Genomic DNA, 20,661 nt, shown 5'->3' on the forward strand with positions numbered 1-20,661 from the left:
TGAAGAAACAATGAAATTTGAAACAAAGTTACAAAGTACATACTACAAACTAAAAAATACCTGGGATTTTAACCGTCCTATCATTGATAGCCATCTCAAAGCCAAATGTGCCACCTGACAACTTATATTGCTCAATTTGTCTAGAGACCTCCATACGTTCTTCTGGAGTTTTCACCATCTTCTGGACACAGGTTAATAATCCTTCCACGACCTCAACATCAAAATTAAACCCACATGCATAAGAAAATGCAGGGTTCAGGAAAAGGCCAGCAGCATGAATGGGACGATGGAGTGTGTTGTTCCATCGCTCATCAATGACCTTCCATAGAAGGAGTTGTCTCTGGAACCCATCATCTCCCTTGTCATCATAGTAGGACCGAATGGCTTCTTTGGCCCTATCCATGGCTTCATACAAATAGCCCATTGCGGGCTTCTCACCATCTACCAACCGAAGAACCTTTACCAAAGGTTCTGTGACAGCGCACACCTCCTGCACTCCCGCCCAGAAGTCTTCTTGGTATGAAACAAGTCTGCAGACAGCCTCTCCTTCTGGTTTGCGGCTCATTGGCGAAGAACGCCACTCCTCTGAAACAAACATTCTCTTCAAATCCCACATAGAATTCAAGAGGGATTGAAGAGATATGAAACTCGTCGGAAACCGTGTAATGGCGGGGCGCACCAACTCTTTGTTGTTGGTGCATTTTCTCATCAAGCTAAGCACAGATGTGTGATTGTAAATAAATTTTGTGATGGTTTTTGATGAGTCAACAGCCTCTTTGACAAAGGGAATTTTCCCTATGTCCTCTAACATCAAATCAATACAATGGGCAGCACAAGGTGTCCAAAATAAAGTAGGATGCCTGTCCATAAGCAATCTACCAGCAGCAACATAATTTGCAGCGTTGTCCGTTATGACTTGGACAACATTTTCTGCACCCACCTCCAAAATAAACACATCCAGCAAATCACATAAATTTTTTGCATCTTTGATTTGATGAGTTGCATCAACAGATTTGATAAACATAGTCCCCAAGGGACAACTAACCAAGAAGTTTATAAGGGTTCTCCCCTTTTGGTCAGTCCAACCATCTGACATAACAGTGCATCCTGTTTGTGCCCATGATGCCCTAAAATCCTCCAATCTTTGGGTGCAGTCACGCTTTTCATCTTGAAGAAGCCGGCCTCTGAAATCATGAAGAGAAGGGAGTTTGTACCCCGGGCCAACACTGGCAACAGCATCAAGAGTAGGTTGGAAAAATGGATTATTCCTTATAATGCTGAAAGGAATATCACTCCAGAGGAGAAATTTTGTCATCAACTTGTCAGCTTTTTCTTTTTCAGTTCTTTTCATCATTGAACCGATAGTTGGTTGTGAACCAGGTGTGGTTCGAGGAACAAAATATGATGATGCAGCAAACGGATTGACTGACGCTGCAGTAGAACCTGTGCCACTTGGCCCACTTCCTTCAACTGACCTTCTTAGTTGCCTTTTGAGTTCTTCTTTGGCGTCTCTAGTGTGCTCTAATTCTCCCAATGCTCTCATGGCTTTTTGGATAATTTCAGCATTTGTCTTTAGACAGGGCCCCACATCACGTCCAGGGATTTGTGCAAGGTGGAACTTCAACCTGTACACCCCCCGAATATTTCCTTTCCACACAACTTGCAAATCAAGTTTTGTCTATCATTCGGAGTTTTAGGGTCACCATATTCCCAGAAAGGATCCAATTTCCTTGGCATGTTTGTTTTTGAATTTTGAATTTGCAAACCTATGGAAAAATAAGGATTAGGAAATAGGAATTTAGGATTACATAAATGATAATAGTAAATAGTAAATACAAATTACAATTTAGCATTTGCAAAATTACAAGCTAATTATTTCCAAAATCCCAATTTGAATTTCTAAACCCAAAAAACAATGAAAAATAAAAAAAAATAAACAATGTTTAAAGAAAATGAGAAAATAAAAATCAAAAATTGGTTCTCATAGTCATAACAAATAACCCATCCCAAATCAATGAAAAATTTCTAAAAATTCTTTAAAAACAATGAAAAACAAAGTTTTTAGAGAACCAAAACAAAAAAAAATTAATCTACATACCTGGTTTATGGACAAATTCGCGATCTTGGCTTGGATTCCTCCTAAAATCGGCTCCCACAAGCGACGGCAACCCTCTCCCTCCCTTCTTCTCCTTCTCCTCCTTCTCCTCCGCGGCGGACTGCTGAATGAATAAACAAAAAATCGATTTTACATATAAAACCCCCGCTGCCCGCGCCTCCCGCGATTTTTTCCTTAAAAATCGCGATTTTTTAAAAAATCGCGATTTTTTCGATAAAAATCGTTAAAAAAAATTTCCGCCGATTTTTTGGATAAAAATCGCGATTTGAATCGGCATTTTGAAAAAATCGCGATTTTCCGATTTTATCGCGATTAAATCGCGATGTGTGCAACACTGGTCATGACTCCTCCTCCATCAGTGCATCTGCACAAAACATTGCAGATCTCCTATTGCAATCAATCAAATATGTTGGTCCGAATAATGTGGTTCAAGTGATCACAGATAATGCAGCAAATTGTAAGGCAACAGGAAAAATTATTGAGCATACTCATCCACACATCTTTTGGTCTGGTTGCCTGGTTCACACATTGAACCTTTTGATGCATGATATTGTGAAGCACAAAGAATGTGGGTGGATTACTGAGCTTTACAGGAGAGGGAAGAAACTCATTAAATTCATCACAGGGCATACAAGGGTAAACTACTTCTATGGCACTTTTTCCAAGTTGCAGTTGCTTAAACTTGCAAAGACAAGATTTGCCAGTTATTACCTCACCTTTATGCGGCTAGTGAAGGTGAGACAAGCTTTAACTAATTTGGTGTGTGCTGAATCATGGGATGAAATTAACACTGACAGAGATGGTGGTAGTGTAGTCCAGGACATTGTTCTTGACATTTACTTTTGGTCACAGGTTAAATATGTTTTGCAATTCACCAAACCAATTTATTACATGATCAAGTTTGGAGATTCAGATCGACTAGTAATTGGGGAGGTGTGTGAGCAAATGGATAGTATGTTGGGGCAGATTAAAGACATTGTTGAGCCTAGAGATATCAACTTGTACAATTATATTCGTGCAGAGGTGGAAAACCGATGGGAAATGCTAAATGTTCCATTGCATGCATTAGCATATGTTTTGACACCTAAATACTATCATCCATCATAGCTTTCAACACCAGCACCTGGGGGGAAAGCAGGAGAAAACCACACCAAGATCAAGAGGTTCACAAAAAATATATGGCTGCATTGAGTAAATTAATCCCTGATGAGGAGGAGGTTGCGTTGGTACGGAGACAGTTGAGCAACTATACGCTTAACACTGGTCCATTTGGGAGCATGCATGTAATTAGAGATCGAGAGACTTTCTTCTCAAGTGGTGGAACATGCATGGAGGGGCTACTCCACTTCTATAGACTTTGGCATTGAGGGTGCTATCACAGGTGGTAAACACTTCTTCTGCAGAGAGGTGTTGGAGCTCTTATTCTTTCATCCACAATGTTAAAAGGAACAGGTTGAGTTTAGACCAGGCAGAGAGCTTGGTTTATGTTCATTACAACTTGCGATTGTTGTCCCATTACTGCGAAGATGCAAAGTCTAATAAAGACCTGTTGATTTGGGACAAGAATCCAGAGGAGCCCAATTTGGAGGATGGAGTGTTGCGATTAGAGCAATTCGAGGATGCTCTTATCCAGGTATGTCCATTGTGGTATGAATTTTCCTTATAAAGCATTTCTCTAATTCATGTTTTTAATTTTTTTGTTAACTAGTGTTTTGTTTTGCATGAATTTTTTGAGCGATTCCAGGTGATGATGATCGTGTTGATATGCCACCCCCACCCCCATCTGATCCCTTAGTTCCTAGGTTCCATGGTTCAACACCAACAGCAGGGGGTTCTTCTTCATCAGTTTCAGTGCCACTGCCACAACTTCCACAGGCACCATCTTCTTCATTGCCACCACATGGAGGCCTGCCACCACGTGGAGGCCCACCGCCACGTTCTCTTCGTGGTGGAAGGAGGAGAGATTAGTAGATATATTCACAATTTACTACTTTTGTCATAGATAACTCATTAGACTTGTAGGCTTGTGAATTTGAATTTTGAACCTTTTTTGTCTTGGCGGTGACCAAGTGACATATTTTGTAAACATTATTATTTGAATTTTGGACATGACAAATGTTGACAGTTGCTCACTTGCTAGATAAATCATAATATGCTCTATGTTTTATGTTTTATAATATGCTTAAATGTTTTATGTTTTATAATATGCTTAAAAATTTGATGCATGTTTGTAATTGCTAGAATATAGATGGTTGAACCGTTGATGTACATACTAGTAACTACAATGGAATCATGGAGGCCATATCCATCTTGATTTATGCAAAAATATGCATGTTTTCTTGTCTTCTACAACTAATTTGGTATTTGGGATGTTTGCTTTGAGTATAAATGCAAATATATATATATATAGCAGACACTTCCGCAGACGCTTCGCTTCAGATTTTTGGAAAATGACGCTTCCGCGTCCCCGCTTCATGCAACATTGATTAAATTCTAAGTTTATTTTTTTGTTTTGTTTTGTTTAGTTTTTTTTTTCACATTGACAATTGGTTTTGTGTTTTGCAACCCATAGGCTTGAGCATTGGGCAGCAAGGAGTTTGAGGAGAAGCTTTGGAAAACTACTTACTCGTGTGTATGCAGGACCCCCTCACGCTATCCAAAGATTGATTTCTAGGGAGGCCATAAGCACTTGGGAGAGAGTTGCAAACTCATCTAGGCCGTGGGCCTTTTGAGCCTTGTGAATCTCTTTTGGAGAGTTTTTTCCATCTTCAAGTTTGTTGTTATATTTTTGGGGGAGAAAGTCTAGCTTTGTTAGAGTCCCATCTTTGTAAAGACCTCTCTCGTATTGTGGGTTGCCCTCTTATAGGCATTTTTACCCGCTTTAAGCGCTAATAAAAGATGAAAATGTTTTGTTTGAGGGATCTTGGAATTTTTCCTATGGCATCCCCCTTCCTCATTTAGAGGAGGGATTCTTGTGGGTGACCTAATCTTGTTTTTAATTTTTCTTAGCTTTCTAGCTTTTAATTTCATATTTTGCATGCTTAAAATCAACACATTTCACTCCACATGCAAATTTTATTAATCTTGTATTTAAATTCCCACATGCATAAGCTTCCAAATTGTAAAATTGAGAAAATATCACTTATATGTAAACACTTCATATTTTGGCAAGTTTTAATTATTTCATAATTTCTTTCAGTATATGGTTCACTACTTCGTCAATTTATGCTATGCGTCATTAAAACTATCGCAGCACTATCATTTATCTGAAACAATTGTAGCTTAAAGAAATATATTCCATTTTACTTGCTTATTTTCCATTCAATGGTGCAAACACATATGAGTTTATTTACATTCTAGCCTCTCAAGTTTTGCAAACTATTTCTCTTTGAAGTATTTGCATGTAGCATTAGTTTAAATTGGGGAATTAACACAATTTTCACTTTATCTAGGCATTTTAATATAGGAAGACCCCAAGCCTCACTAAAACTTACCTCCAACTTAAGTTGGTTGAATAGACTTTTAGGGACCCTCTACCTCTATTGACTCCTCATTGTGAGATCCAAATATTTGGGCGAGGATGAGGTTTGAGGACTAGAGTTCAATTGTAACTTTGCCTTAGCACTAATTAATAAAATAAACCAAGAACAACATTCCATCACATTTTCTTTGTTTGCAAAGTTCTTAAATTTCTTGCTATCTTGATGGTTTAAAGTCTCAAATTCAAATCTTATTTCAAGAGGCACTTTGGATGCAAGCATTGTAATCCCTTTTAATTTTGCAATAAGTTTTAATTTTCTTGTACTTGGAAATTGGCTTATCTTTTGGTTTAATTGCATATTGTCATGAATGGTTGATTTCACTTTCAAGTACTATTATTTTGGGGTTGTAAACTTAATTGCATATTGTCATCTTGGTCTAACATTTGAGTTTGTTTTATCATCTCATTCTCACAAGTAGATTTCTAATTGTATATTTTTGAGCAAGATAGTTTCCATGCTTTGATTTGTAGACTTATTCATCTTAAAAGCATTTATAATATCTTGTACTAACAATTTATTATTTCACTTTACAGGATTATTTTGGCTTTCCATTTGAAAGCATTTCACTTCATTTTAGCAAATACAATTTCATTTCTTAAAGAGAAATACTTTGAAGGCACTGGTTGTTTATGTATTTCATGCTTATCGCATGTATTGATGGTTATTGCTCATATCGGTTTTTGCTTATAAATCTTAAAGAAATAATCTATTTAACTCTAACAATTCTCCTAGAAACTCGGATCCTTTTAACTTAACTTTTCATTAGGGACCACCTCCCTTAGCTAACCTAGGAGATAGCTCAAACAAAGAGAATCAAGATTAGTTTGACATCCCCTTCTTTGAGTTCTCTGCCATCGACCACACCTTGTGGGGTCGAAGATTTTTTTCACAAACTTGTAAGTAGGTGTAGGCGGCAAGGGTCAACAAGTATGAATACTCAATGCATTTTTATAAGATCATAAAGCTCTGAAATTTAGTTTGTGGAAGATAGTGAAAAAAATTCAGGAGAGTTTGGACTTTTTCTTTTCTTGTTTTGATTTGTTTGATATTCGGTTGGGCATACATTATTGCAGGGAAGGGACCGATTTTTGAAGGTTCACTAAGGCAACAATTCTGCAAAGTGAAGACCAAATGTGTATTGAAGCAACACCATCCCTTTATGCCTATAGCATAATCTGAGTAAACGCTAGATCGCACTTGGTAACCATTTCTGAGGCTCATATAGACAACCAAACTCTTATACAAAATTATTAAGGAATCCGAAGTCTTTGTATGCTTCTTGCATGAAAAAAATGGGCATCTTTCATTGGTCTGAATAACATCAAGTATGGGCATGATGCGTTGAAGTTACAACAGCTAGGAGTAAGGCTCCTCTGAATGTACAGTGGTCGGATCATCTGTGGTATTTTTGGAGCCTATATCATGTTAACTCAGGTATGCACCATAATATAAGAGCTACAACAGTCACAAATAAAATTGGTCAAGGCAATAAAGCTTGTATTAACACACACACACACACACACACACACACACACACACACATATATAACTATTTGTCTGACAAAAAAAAGAAGTGAACCTAACTTGTAGCAGTAATTCACTAAAAAGGACACTAAGACAAGATTTTTGATAGTGTTGTGCGTTCTTGGTAACCTTGGTTGAAAGTAAGAGTTTTGGTTTCATTTGATCAACTACAAGACATATGCTAGTAGCCCTCCTTGGGCAGTGTTTGAGAGCATTGCAAGAAGGTCATAGGGATGACCAGAGGCATCTTTGTTTGAGCCATAATAAGACTTCAATGCCCGATACTTGCAATAGCTTTAGCAGCTTGGCACAGTGATTTGGCTGATTGCTCTATGCATTGTTGAATGCATATTCATTCAAGAGTTGTTTGGTACAATGAAGTACAATGTGATGTGATCACTACTTCATGAGCATATGCCGCTTATCCTTACATGAGCAGTGCGGTACAGGCACCATTGTAGGTTGATTGGTTTGGTACAACTTGGTCTTCGGTTTGAGTAGTGAGAAGTATTGTGCAGTGCGGTCAGTGTCTACTAGGGTTTGATAGGATATACAATACATCAATATCTTCTATTCAAATTTCTTTTATTGATTCAAAACACTGGGGGATCCAGTCTAAAAATTGTCAAACGTGGTCTGTTGTTTCTTCAAGGTGATTTGAGTCACCTTTAGGTTGTGGCCTGAGAATACTTCAGGGTGGCAGCGTGGTGCTAGGGTAGGGCGTTGGGGCGTCCTTTCAGTTGGTGTTGATAAATCACAGGGTGTTGGAGCATCCTTTTAGTTGGGGATGATAAACTATAGGGTGACGAAGCATCCTTCCAACAACAGTTAGTAAACAAAGTGTTGGGGCACTCATCAGGTTGTGGCCTGACTTACAGGGCGTTGGGACGTCCTTCCAATTGCAACAGGCTTATTCGGTGTATGAGCATCCTTCAGGTTGTAGCTTGTAAATTATGGGGTTGACACCTCTCAGTTGTAGCTGGAAATCATGATGTAATTATTTTATTTTAGAAAGAGGGAAGAAGACAATTACTAAGAAGCGTTTGTTGGTTTTTGACTTGGAGGGGGTTTTCCACCCAAAATCTCTGTGTCCATTGTTTTATATTCTGCATTATTGTATGGTGTTGTCCACTGTAGTTATATGTTTATGATTATCTGAAAAGAACAATAATAATAATAATAATTGAAGATTATCTAATGCTCTGAAAAAGATTAAAAGGTGCTAATTGCTAAGAAAAACCGATTCACCCCCCTTTTCAGTATTTCCAACAACAAAGTTTTAAAAACATTGAGTTTAAATTGTTTAATCTGTAGAATTCGAGTGCCCCATGGGGTTTTTTAGGGTGTTAAATCCATTTATACATTCAAAAATGCATTCTAAACAACAAAAAATCACATTATTTCTTGAAATTATTTTGTCGAATTTCGGTGAAAAAGTGTACTACGTCTATAAGTTAGACAATGCCAAATTTTTGTGGTCAGTGTGACCTATCTCGACTAGAAAATCAAATTGTATGTCTTGTTGAATTGGACAATTTCTCGTAAGAAAATGTTGCTAGGTTTTTTCCCTAGTTAGGGTTTTCCCAGGGTAAAATTTCTTGTGTCTCTCTGCATTGTTATTCTACTGTGATCTCTATTGTCCTACTACATTTATGGTTGAATTTTCTAAATTATAATTGCTTAATTATAATCTGAAAAATGCTAAAGTAATATCAATATCATTAGAAGTAATTATTAGTTTCAGGAAATTGTGCTTGTTTATTTTGCACTGGAAAAACCAACATGGTATCACAGTGAGGTTGTCACGCTGACCTGTGAAGTTATGCCGATTTTTTTTTAGGTCTTTATCAATTATAGATCTTAGTTTGAATTCCATGTGTTTATTTTGTTTAGGCACTGGGCTCTGAGCATGATTAAAAGATGTATATCCTCTGGTTAAATGACTTGCCTCTCACAAATCTATAGTAATTTAGACCTTGACGCAATTGTGTCTGTACTAAGGAATCATCTGAGACAAGTCTGAATGCAAGAACGATTGCTTGAAGAATATAAAATTGCCTATGGATCAAATTGGTCAAGAATGGTAAGTGTGGAGATTTGATGATTGACTTGAGAGCAACTTGAGTGCATGCCTCAAATCTGGTGTATAGGGCAGTGGGGGATCTCTGTCATTGTCTATGTATATGCCAACACTATTGAAGAGCTTAATTTGTTGAGAAAACAAGTTGAGTGTAGATGAGACTTGATTCCTCTGTCTTGATAATTACAAGGAGAAAAAACCCAACCAATCCTTCTCTTACAGAATCATATCAAAAATGAGACTTCTAAGACCAAGAACAAGTCACAAAACTGCCACCAAAATATCAAGTCCAACCCTCCACCAAAACTGGTCAACTCTAGCCAAAGTCAAGAAAAGTCAAATTGTCCAAGTTCTGGTCAATGTATTGAAATTGCAGTCCTGCGTTAGAAGGTTGAAATTTGGCCCTGTAGCAACCTTAGAATTTCGGCCTTGTGCACAGAATTACGATCTAAACGTGTGAGCTTCTTGTTGGTCAAACTTTGGTCGAACTTGGGAATTTCTTCTTGTATTTGACTTGTCTTGAATTCCCTTTTTCGTTGATTTCAAATGTCTTGTTGTAGATCGAATTGATGAGCTTTCAATAGGTCGAATGGGTATCTTATATATAGTTGTCCAAGATGTCGAATAGACAGCTCTTGAAGGCCCAACCCGACTTATCCCAAGGAGGGCCAACTTTGACCATTTTGGTTGACTTTGACTCAATATAAAATTCAAAATATTTTTCTTACAAATGTCCTAATGTGACATGACTCAAGTACATTTTGTGGCAGGCTTAATAATTTTCCTTTTGACTTTTTTTGACTATATAAGCATGAATTACATGCTTTGACCAATGAATATAATAAATACATCAATCATATATTTGTATGACATTATGAAGACTAACACTAGTTACATTTTCAACATAATCGATCTGGTATGTATACATGTTTACATAGTAAGTAGGGTTGCTAGAGTTGGCACATAGGATTCCTTGGTACGTTGAATTGATTCGAATCGAAATCGATCTATGTTCGAAGTGTTCGAGTGATCTGGTTGTTGTTCTAGTTTGGAGTTCTAATCGTAGATGGATGGAAACCTCTTGGCAGAGTCTAACTTTGGCAAAGGTCCGATGGAAACATCTATTTTAATTTTACCACTTGAATTGTTATATGGTCTGGCCGGTCTGACCATATTAAATACCGCTGCTATAAAACATGTTCCCTACAGCGCGCACGTAGTGCGAAGTTTCTTTGCAATGTCACAGGTTACAGGTGGCCTTATGGAAGACCACCAAGGTGTAGGAAACTTTTATTTCGAGATTATAGGAGGTGACTTGTCAACAGGATCGGGTCGAACCATTAATTGTCCCTTTGAAGCAGATCACACGGTTCCATCTGATGGCTTACCGGTGATTAATGAAAATTATGGCATGGAGTTAGATCCCTTTCCCAACTCTGGCAGAAAAAAATCACACTGCTTCGTTGCCTCATTCTATTTCTCCTCCTCATGCATAGTCAACCTTAGCTCTTTTATGTCCCTAGGCCCTTGCTAGAACACAAAGGTGTATCCATCCAAAATGATACAAGGCGTCTATGGTAAAGACGTGGAGCTTGGGAAAAATTCCACACTAATTGTCTCAACACTAGTTGAGTAGTTCTTTGGAAATAATATTCCATTGGTGGAAGCTTTAGTCATTGATCTAAGATGCCACCTATACATTACCCATAGATTTGTTCAAACCATGTCCCGTATTACATTTTTTCTAAAGGGGTATTATGTAGAATGTTTAAGTTTTATATGGTTCATTGTGGTTATTTTGGCTTTTTGGAAGCATTATTAATCCAAATTGAAATCAAGAAGAAGCTGAGCAATCAATGTTCAAATATGAATCTTGTTGAAGGTGAGATAGCTAAACCTCGAGATGACGAGGGAGAAGCCAAGTATAAGAAAAAATGGGTTTGTTCTCCAGAGCCAGAGGGAGCTAAGGAGAAAGCCTCCCTCACCTACGTTTTTGTATAAAGCAATAAATTCTAGTGATGAGATTGACAATGGTATTTAAAGGTTTGGGATGATATGATGGCATCAAGTTTGTTGACAAGTTTGTTTGACTTGCAAAGGGTGTTGATGGAACTTGAAAGTATTTGGTTTTGTAAACCCTGTCTAGAAGGATATGACTTGTACTGAATTCTTGGTCCTAAGGGTTTGTACCCTAGAACAAGACAAAGAGTGTCAAATACCAGTGGAGTTTGTACTTGGTCCATCTTCCTGTTAGCATGAAGATGTCTTAGCTTGCAATTGAACCTTTGGTGTGGCTGGATAACTCGAGGATGAGCATTTCTAGCTTGATGAGATTGCAGATGGATTTTAGTGATTTCTACAAGGAAGGATCAAGAGGGAATTAACAATTTTCTACAATCCTCAAATCAAAAGATAAGTACTTAATATCTTTCTTCATTGATTATTACTACTTTATTATAGGTCAACCTCTTGTATTTGTATCTTTTTCTTGGTTATAATCGTTTATTCCATGACTTCCTAATGAGGTTTGTAGGTACATCATGAAAGTTTCCAAACCTCTAGAAGTACATGAAAGCATCAGGAAGAATGAAGCATATTTTGTGGCAAGAGGACTTGTTACCCACCACCTTGTGTGTGGTATCTATAAGAGAAAATTCTTCTCCTAGATGGTCCTCGGCCGACAGCCCCTTGCAGTCACCAAATAGCTTGATGTGCCACTATCTCCACCAACTAAACCAACGACGTGGTCTCTCGCCCATCTGTTATGACTGTATGTTTGAAGGTGGGCCTCCTAACCCCTAAGGTACGACTTTTCATTGTGTAGTTGGGTAATTTTGTTTACTTATCATGGACACTTTTGGGCATGGATTGGTGGGGGGATTCAACAGAAAGAGTGGGTTTGGTTTGTACCAATGTTGCACGAATGACGCTTCCGCAGATTTGTACCATTGTACATCAATGATTAATTATTCCAACATCATCCATTTAGATGCATCAACCATTTAGAATCTAGATTCCTCTTCTCTCATCCATCCTTTGCGTCAACTTTGATTCTCAAGGGATATTAGTCAACATTGCCCAAATTTGATCAAACAACCTAATCCAAGCTTTATAATATGGCAAAGAAAGCTTAACATGCCTGATCAATGATTTTGACTTGAATGAAGGGTACATTTTTGCTAAAGGCCATGACAAAGGAATTCAACAATAAACAACACTAACATTGGCATACATGTAAGGCTCAGTGCTCTTGATTAAATGCCAATCACATGCCCTCATACATGATATAATCCAATAAAATGCCATAATCCCATTGATCCTGAACACTGTTCAGACTGCTGAATTTTGAATGGGGTATGAAATTCTATTTTCTCCATATGAATTCTAATGAGGTTGGAACCACTCTCAAACATCTTGAGTCATTCATGGTAATGTTAAAAATTTAAGTAAAAGGATGAAATGAAAGATAAAGGAGAATGTCACTTTTACTTTAAGAATTTAACATTACCATTAGGAATCATCTAGGAATCGTCTAGTGGCACCTTAGGAGTATTCGAAAAACATAGTTCCTCACATAAGAGTTTGAAATTTCCGAAAACAAAAAACAAAAAAATCCCCACGGAAATCGTCCACCTTCTCTCAGATCCGCTCACGATCCGCGACAGCTACAGGCCTGAACCTCCACGAATCTGCAGCCGATCCTTTCTAGATCAACGGATTGTGCAGCCGGAACTGCGGGGAATTGTGGATCGAGCCCCACAGATACGATTATCCAATCACCAAAAAATGGTGGAATTGTGGATCCAATTTTCGGATCTGTAGTTCCACCAGAGAATCAATGGCGGATCTGTATGGGACACGGTTCTGTCCCCTGATCCTTGTGGGGGGACGACTTCTGCAACATTGGTTTGTACTCTTGTATCCTCTATCCAATTTGATGGTTAGCCTTGTATCCTAGTCCCATGGGATCTCTTTTATTGGCTACTAGCTTTAGGGGTGGCACTACATGGGAAACCCTAATTTTGGTTGCGTGGTCTCGCTTCTCAGCACCATTTACTTCGCTCCCCTGTACTCATTATAACCCCATTCACCATATTTCCCTCTCGGGTCCACATTTGTCCATTGGGTTTGTTACCGCTCAGACTAGCAGGGGACCTAAAGGGGATTTCTAAAGGGTCAAATGCTAGACCAAGGGCAACAAATGGAGGCTTAGCCCTCTGTCACCTCAGCTAAGGCTCCCTACTATTTACGGATTTTCACTGATGGGAAGAGACTCGATATATATGGAGTCACAAATGAAGGATAAATCAATAAATGGATATAAAGTGACCCAAACAATCCCTTTACAGAAGAGGGCCGAGAATGGATCTTGCTTGCTTTTTAAGCAAGGTACAATATCTTCTAGGAGAAGGATGTGGGGATTTGAGGGTTAAATATGACTTGTGAAAGAGTTTCCCAATCCCTAAAATCCTTTTTGAAATTGGTATCCCAGATGGTCCTTGAAGAATTGTCTTTTCAAAGGAGTGGGACCACCTGGGACCAAGTGAACCCAACCTAGGTTACGAGGCAAGAAATTAGCAACCAATGATGTTCTTAACCCAGACAAGGAGGGGGAAAGAATCAAATAAATAATTTTGACTTAAATGTGTCAAATTGATCCTATGAGGCACTAGCCTTGGGGATACTAGGGAAAAGTTTGATCTTGAAGCTAGGGCTTGGGTTATCTCACAACTCCACCGTTGAAATAGCTTCAAAATTGGAGGAGGCCTTGAGGACACACCGGCGTAGGAGAGGTTAGGAGATCGAATTTGTTGCAGGGCTACTTTGTCAGGAAAATGATGCCCTAGGTGACCCAACTTGGCTAGACCTAGAAAAATGTGAAAAATAGTTGATTTTTTGAGTGATCACCTCTTGGTAGATCAGTGCCTTAGTCTTGGGAGAATGGAGTCTAGGATAAATATGAATGAGGACTTTGTTTCTTAGTCAAGGAGGCTTTAAGACTACCTCACTTGCCTTCTAGGGCAAAGGGAAGCAACCGTACAACTTTATACTTCGACTTGCAATAGGTGATGGCTTATCAAGATGAATTCGTCGATAGAATTATCCCTAGGAAATTTCATTCAAAATTACATGGCCCATACATTGAGAGATGCTATATAGAGACAAAATTCCACAATTTAAGTAGTAAATGCATGTAGCAATTAGCCCTAAAAATAGCGAAATTTCCAATCCAATTTATATGACAAAGAAAAATAAGAATAGCATTAAAAACATGTACTTACATGTAATAAAACATATCCAACCATCCACAATTTGACAATAGAGAAGCTCTAAGATAAGATAAACCAAATCCAAACATCAAAATTCATCCATAAAGCTCCAATTCATCCTCCAAGAGAAAGTGTGATTCTCAAGAGAAAGAAGAGATCCAATTCAAAGTGATGATGAACAAATGAACTCATCTCACTTGTATTTATACACTAATGAGGAGTTCCAATTAGTCTCTTAGGCCTACATAAGCCCCAAATATAAAATAATGTGCTAATAACCTAACTTTTGGTGACAAACCCACCATACTAGCTCACAAATGAAATAATAAGCCTCTTAAGAGGTCAAATGATAAATAATACATGTCGTAGATCCCTCCAAGAGGCTTGATGAGGTCCATAGGTTCCATAATGCAGAATAGGACTCTCAAAAGTGATGGACAAGGGGTTGGCCCCTCGTTCTAAAAACAGTAGACCTGTGGTGCTCCTAGTGGGTGTGGGGGCACATTAATAACCTCATGGGTCTCCAAATGAGTCGAAAATGCATGTAGATCATCTGTACGGGCTTTGATGATGTAGGTGATGCCACATCATCCTACAAGTCCCGGGTCAGTTGTCACGTGCATGGTACATCAGTGGGGCCAACTAGGAAAAAGTGAACCACGTGCATCTTCCTCGTCCAATAGGTGAATCTCTAGCAATCTCTAAACATCCTCGGGGATCCATGGAGTGTTGTCTACTGCTGTGGAAGCCCATGGCTCTCACCACACACACTACATGTGCTAATGTAGCCCTCAAGAGGGTTAAGACCTTGTATAGGGAGATCAAACCCAAGATGGAGACCATTTGCAATCCTGCATAAGATCTAATGCCTCCCCTAGCCATATAACAAGTCATTAGAGAAATCAAGCAAATGATCTTACCAACCATGGACCACAAGTGTGGACTTCATAATGGCTTGCCCTTCCATAATGGGCTTCGAGATATGCTAATGTCTCCCAAATTCCAAATGGGGCTAATCAAATATTCTATTAGGTGGTTTCTACTTCTAAAAGGGATAATATGTTCAAGGTACATCCTTTAAAAGGTGGTGGTATGTGATAGAGAGGTGAATGAAGTAGGGGATGAGAAAGGAAAACCCTGGGCCACAGGTTGGGGTACAAGGATAGCTAATAAAAAGGAAGCCCGTACTTGGGTCTATAACGTATAGGAGGGAGCAATCGTGGTACATGAGGTGCCCCAGCCTTGATATTTCCACCCTTCTTTATATGCCTTTTGCCTTTTTATGATTTTTCTTTGATTAACTGGTCCAGGCTCAAGGGGTAAGAGCATGATGTGTGAGATATAGTAGTGAATACCCCATTTAACAAGGTAGGGTGGTTCATTGCCCACCAGGGGTTGAAACAATCATGGGTTCCTATTTGATAAAGGAGGCTCATAGAACATATAGGAACTAGGGTGATGGCCATGATGATGGGGCAGAGCTCATTTATTGGCTTTTTTTCACCTGCTAAATGTGTTTATTCTGGCCATTTTTTGCATTTTGTGGTACATTTTCCTGTCGAATGTGGCCAATTATGCTTTTATCTTTCTTTTTAGCTGCATCAAACTCTGGGGCATCATTCCAGGCCTAACCCAAGGTGTGGGCAAGGGGAAGGGGAAAGCCAACCCTATGTGGACACAATGGAGGAATGTGGACTCAGGTGGGTGAAATGATGAATGGGATAATAATGAGCGGAAAGGGGATAATATATCCGGATAAGGGAGTGGTGCCACACAACCAAAATCATGGTTTCCCATGAAATACCATCCCTAAAATCAAATGGTCAGTAAAAGAGATCCCACGGTACTAGAATCCAAGGTTAATATCCAAAAGGGGTATAGGGGACAAGAGCACAGACCTAGCCCATTCTTTTTGCCGAATCTCCCCATTAATCTATGCCCAAAAGTTTCCATGATAAGCAAACTACAATACTCAATTATCAAATGACAAGGGATACCTTTAGGTTCGGGAGGCCCACCTTCAAACATACGATCATGGCAGATGTGTTAGGGACCACATGGCTAGCTCAGGTGGCGGAGAAATAGTTGGTGGCTACAAGGGGTTGCCGGTTGCCGGTTGAGACCATCTTGGAGAAAAAAATTCTCTTAGGGATATCACCCACAAAATGGCGGGTAACATTTGGCTCCAACTGGGATGTGATCTCTTGGAGAAGTGGGCAAAGTTAATTTAACGGGAGGTCACGAGAACTCCAACAATATCTTGGTTAGAGTAGACCTATTATCTGCATATATAATAGATGAAGAACACGGGGCAGCATGCTTTCGCGTCGTCTTATGATCGCACATGCTAAATGTTAGGCCATAAAATCAACAGAAAAATAAATATGCAAAGATGCATCTATTCTACCATGCGAAATATCACATGAAGTTAGTTCTAATGCAAAAATCAGCATGCAATGCATCCTACTTTACCATGCATATGATACAATATAAAGTCTCAAGGAAAGAGGTGATACGACTTAATTTGACCGATTTGGGCCAAAGTTCGTTGTTTAGTTTGGCAATGCAATAATAATCCTCCCCAATGTTTCCATGAATCCTGATAAGTATTGGATTTTTATCAACCAAGACTAATTCCCCGCCTTATACTCTTTTTTAGGCTTCCACCTTTTGTTTGCTTTGGAAATTGGCCGCTTGAGTATACGAACTTCTTGAGTCGGGGGAATAGGAGAAGGCTTCTCGACTTCACATGTTTAGTAGTATGGTCCAAGATTGATCACATGAGGTAAGTAGGTAGGTTCCCTATAAAGGATAAAAGGGGTGCCATCAAATTGCGGAATGGGGGCATATGATAAGTCCATTTGAACATGACCCCCAACGATAACCCCCTATTTCCTAGATAATAGCATCCCCCACACGTCAAGACTATTAATGACAATAACATCCATGAGGGGTATATCGGGATTCCTAGCCAAAGAAACCTTAAGGTCCTTGATGAGACCTTCCACTTCCACAGGTTTGGAGTTAAAACCACACCTTTTTGTACAGTTGAGTGACGCTGAGACCCAATTGCTTCATAACTGTTAAAGGCATGATATTTGCGGAAGCCCCTGAGTCTAACATACAATTGTGTAAGAAGAGGTCATTGATAGCCAAAGTGAGCAAGAATGGTTCATGCCCAGGGTTTCGGTTAGGAATATGGATGTTTTGCAATTCTTCAGGTAATTCTTCTTCCTGAATTCCCAGGGACTTCTTGATTTGTTGTTGTTGCTCAGGAAGTTTAGCAATCTCTTTCAAAGGAACAAGTATAGTCATTCTTCCTACGGCAGCTCCTATGTCAATGTCAAGTTTAAGCTCTTTCCCTTTTTCCTTCTTCTTGATGTTTTCTTTCCTTGGAGGATCCTTTTTCGGATTGGCTTTCGTTGGGGGATCCTTCTTGAGAGGAATTTTAGGGAGAGATTCTTCGGAAGGGGCTTGCTTAGGTGATGGATCTTCTTTAGATGGTTCCTTAGGAGTTGCGGGGTCTTTGTTATTTTCTTTTTGTCAGTACTGGACCCCTTTGAACCTTTCCTTACTATAGAGTTAAGAATGGATTCTTCCTTTTCCTCTTTAAGTGTGACCTCACTAATGGGAGGATGTGTATACGAACCCCCTAGCAAAATGTTGAAAATGTTAGATTCCACAAGGTTGGCCTGTTCATTAGTTTGTTCATTCTCACTTTGTTCCCCTTCACTTTCATCATCCTCAGATGAAGGGTCTAGCTCAACAACATTAGTTGAGCCAAAGTGTTTGGGAATTAAGAAGAGCTTGGCCTATCTTCTTCACTTTTCTTTTCGGGAAAAGGCTTTCCTTTCGAGATATAACTAGATTTTTGGGCCCTTTCCAAGGCAGTGATTTTATTCATGATAACCCTGTCACGTGCATTGCCTTTTTCGGTGGACTTCTTCATCCTATTGAGGATGGCAAGGGGAGTTTCCTCATGTTGATCTTTGGACTTCTCCTTCTTGACCTTAGATCTACCTCTAGGGTGGTCATCGATATCAACCTTCGAGATTTGTATATTTTCTTCAACTTCCATTGCTATCTCTTTAGCTTCAGCAAAAGTGGAAGGTTTCTTATTGTTGATTTGTGGTAGCATCGGATGTGTTCTAGCCATGAAAATTGGTGGAGAGGCTAAAGCACATGAGATCTCCAAGGCCCAGAAATGGTTTGGGGAAATTCCACCTGGTTAGAGAGATATTAAAATAATTACTATTTATAATGGAGTTCCTAAGTCTAAACTTATGAAAATTAAAATATTAATGGGTATTAATATAAAACTGGGTGATAATGTTCTAAATGACATGGATCAAGCCAAATCTAACCAAAGTTGTTGATTAGAGATATAATCTCAGCCGTTGAAGACTCAACAAGAAAAGTATAAGAGGAGGCTTGAGGGTCAGTTGGAGATACACCAAGATTGATCAGTCAGTTTGATTTTCAAGAGTGGGGTTTGCTAAGAAAATTCGAATAAGTGATCTGAGTTGCAGCAAGGGGCAGTGAGTACATAGCAGAGGCAGAGATAGTGTCAGAGGGTCAGCACAGTGACTAAGGAGGCTACGCAGAGGCAACATGAGCCACGTAGAGGCAAATAGAGACTGTGCAGAGGCCGAGGGACCTGCGTGGGTGACGCAGAGGGCTAGAGAGCCGAGGCAGAAAGGCAGAAGGTTGAGGGGACTGCGTGGGTGACGCAGAGGGCTAGAGAGCTGACGCAGAGAGGTAGAAGGCTAATACAAAGGGTTCTAGAGCTACGCAGAGGCTAGCAGGGTTGACACAGAGCCTTGGAGAAGCGCCGGAACTTGGAAGGATTTTCGTGGGGCAGACTAGTGCTGAGAAGCTGAATATCTGTCTCCGAGAAGAGGTATTACTGCCTTGTAAAAATCTCTGTTGGGTGAGCCAGTTTGGCACCTTAGTTGTACTAAAGAAATCTGCATAATAATTGTTAACACCCAGGTTGTTCCCTATGACTCCCAAGGGAATACGGCCGGGGTAACCATTAACCAATCTTTGGATTACCGTGCCTAGCCACACTGTAATCAGAGAGGGCTCTCTATTTATAATTTGTCTCTGTTTGGTGGAGATTTTAGGCTAGTTATGAAATGATGGTATTTAGTTTTGTGATTTGGTTGAGGGATATCTTTCTGTACTTGAAGTGTGCAATCTGCAGATGAGTTTATTTCATTGGGCAATGGAGTCTGTGGCTATAAGTGTTTGGAAACCTTGAGATGATTTACTGAAATTACAGGGCCATTTAAATACTTCATATAACAAAGTTAGATTATGATGGTGACATGTGAACAACCAGTGAAAAGCATTCAAGAATTTTCCACTAAGCTGGGTTGTGGGAAGGAGATAGATGCCTCAGGAGCAAACTTGAATTCCTGAGAATATTTATCACAGTGAGAGATATAGCTTGAAAGTGTAGCAATTAAGAATTACACCTTATTTACTCTATCTGAAGAAAACATTTATAACATCTTAGATTGAGTTCAGGGTAATCTGTGATTAAATCCTGGAACCATTCTTTTACTTAGCCATTAAGTGTAAAAACTCATAAACATGAAAGAAAATGATAGACTAGAAAACATATAACACAAAGGTTAAAAGAAGACTTATTGTGCTATGAAATATGCAGGAATCCTGTAACAATCAGCCAGCCACCACAGTGCATCAAGGAACACAGAGCTTTGGAAATTCCATCCACCTTTTGTATTATTTCTCTGAGAGTTGTACAACAACAAAAGTCTAGAAATGAAATCAACAACAACCCTTTTGCAAAAACATGCGAAGGGGACTTTATAGAAATGTTTATACAAAATATCTCAGGCATTGAGTCATCTGAGAGAGAAATATCTTCATTACTTCGTACAGAAAAGTAGAAAATAAGTTATTGCAGCTTTGAATGCAACATAACTGCTCTTTAAGTCTGTCAGAGGATATTTTGACCTTTGGAGGTCACTGAGTCGGTTGGAACGCTTGGCTTTAATGCTGGAAAATGTGCCTTTACGTTTGCTGCGCTGTATCTTCTCGGCCCTGCCACCTGTGACTGTGTTTGCTGCTGTGGTGACCGAATAGCCCTGCTGAGTTGGC

At 39.2% G+C, this 20,661-nt stretch overlaps 2 protein-coding genes across 2 annotated transcripts in view; both read right to left on the minus strand.

The window, feature by feature from the left end:
• The window catches only part of LOC149234360 (D-xylose-proton symporter-like 2), a 301,095-nt gene that overhangs the window by 109,340 nt on the left and 171,094 nt on the right, over positions 1–20,661 (minus strand). The window lies entirely within an intron of this gene.
• LOC149234361 (uncharacterized) overlaps positions 1–20,661 on the minus strand; it is a 57,854-nt gene that overhangs the window by 1,015 nt on the left and 36,178 nt on the right. Inside the window, exon 2 of the mRNA XM_089460981.1 lies at positions 61–930. Coding sequence (XP_089317107.1) covers positions 61–930 — 870 coding nt within the window. The remainder of the gene's footprint in view (positions 1–60; positions 931–20,661) is intronic.

Source organism: Pinus tabuliformis, chromosome 8 (assembly GCF_031772625.1).
Source record: "Pinus tabuliformis cultivar Carrire ecotype Pingquan chromosome 8, CPIR1, whole genome shotgun sequence".
Lineage (NCBI taxonomy): Eukaryota > Viridiplantae > Streptophyta > Pinopsida > Pinales > Pinaceae > Pinus > Pinus tabuliformis.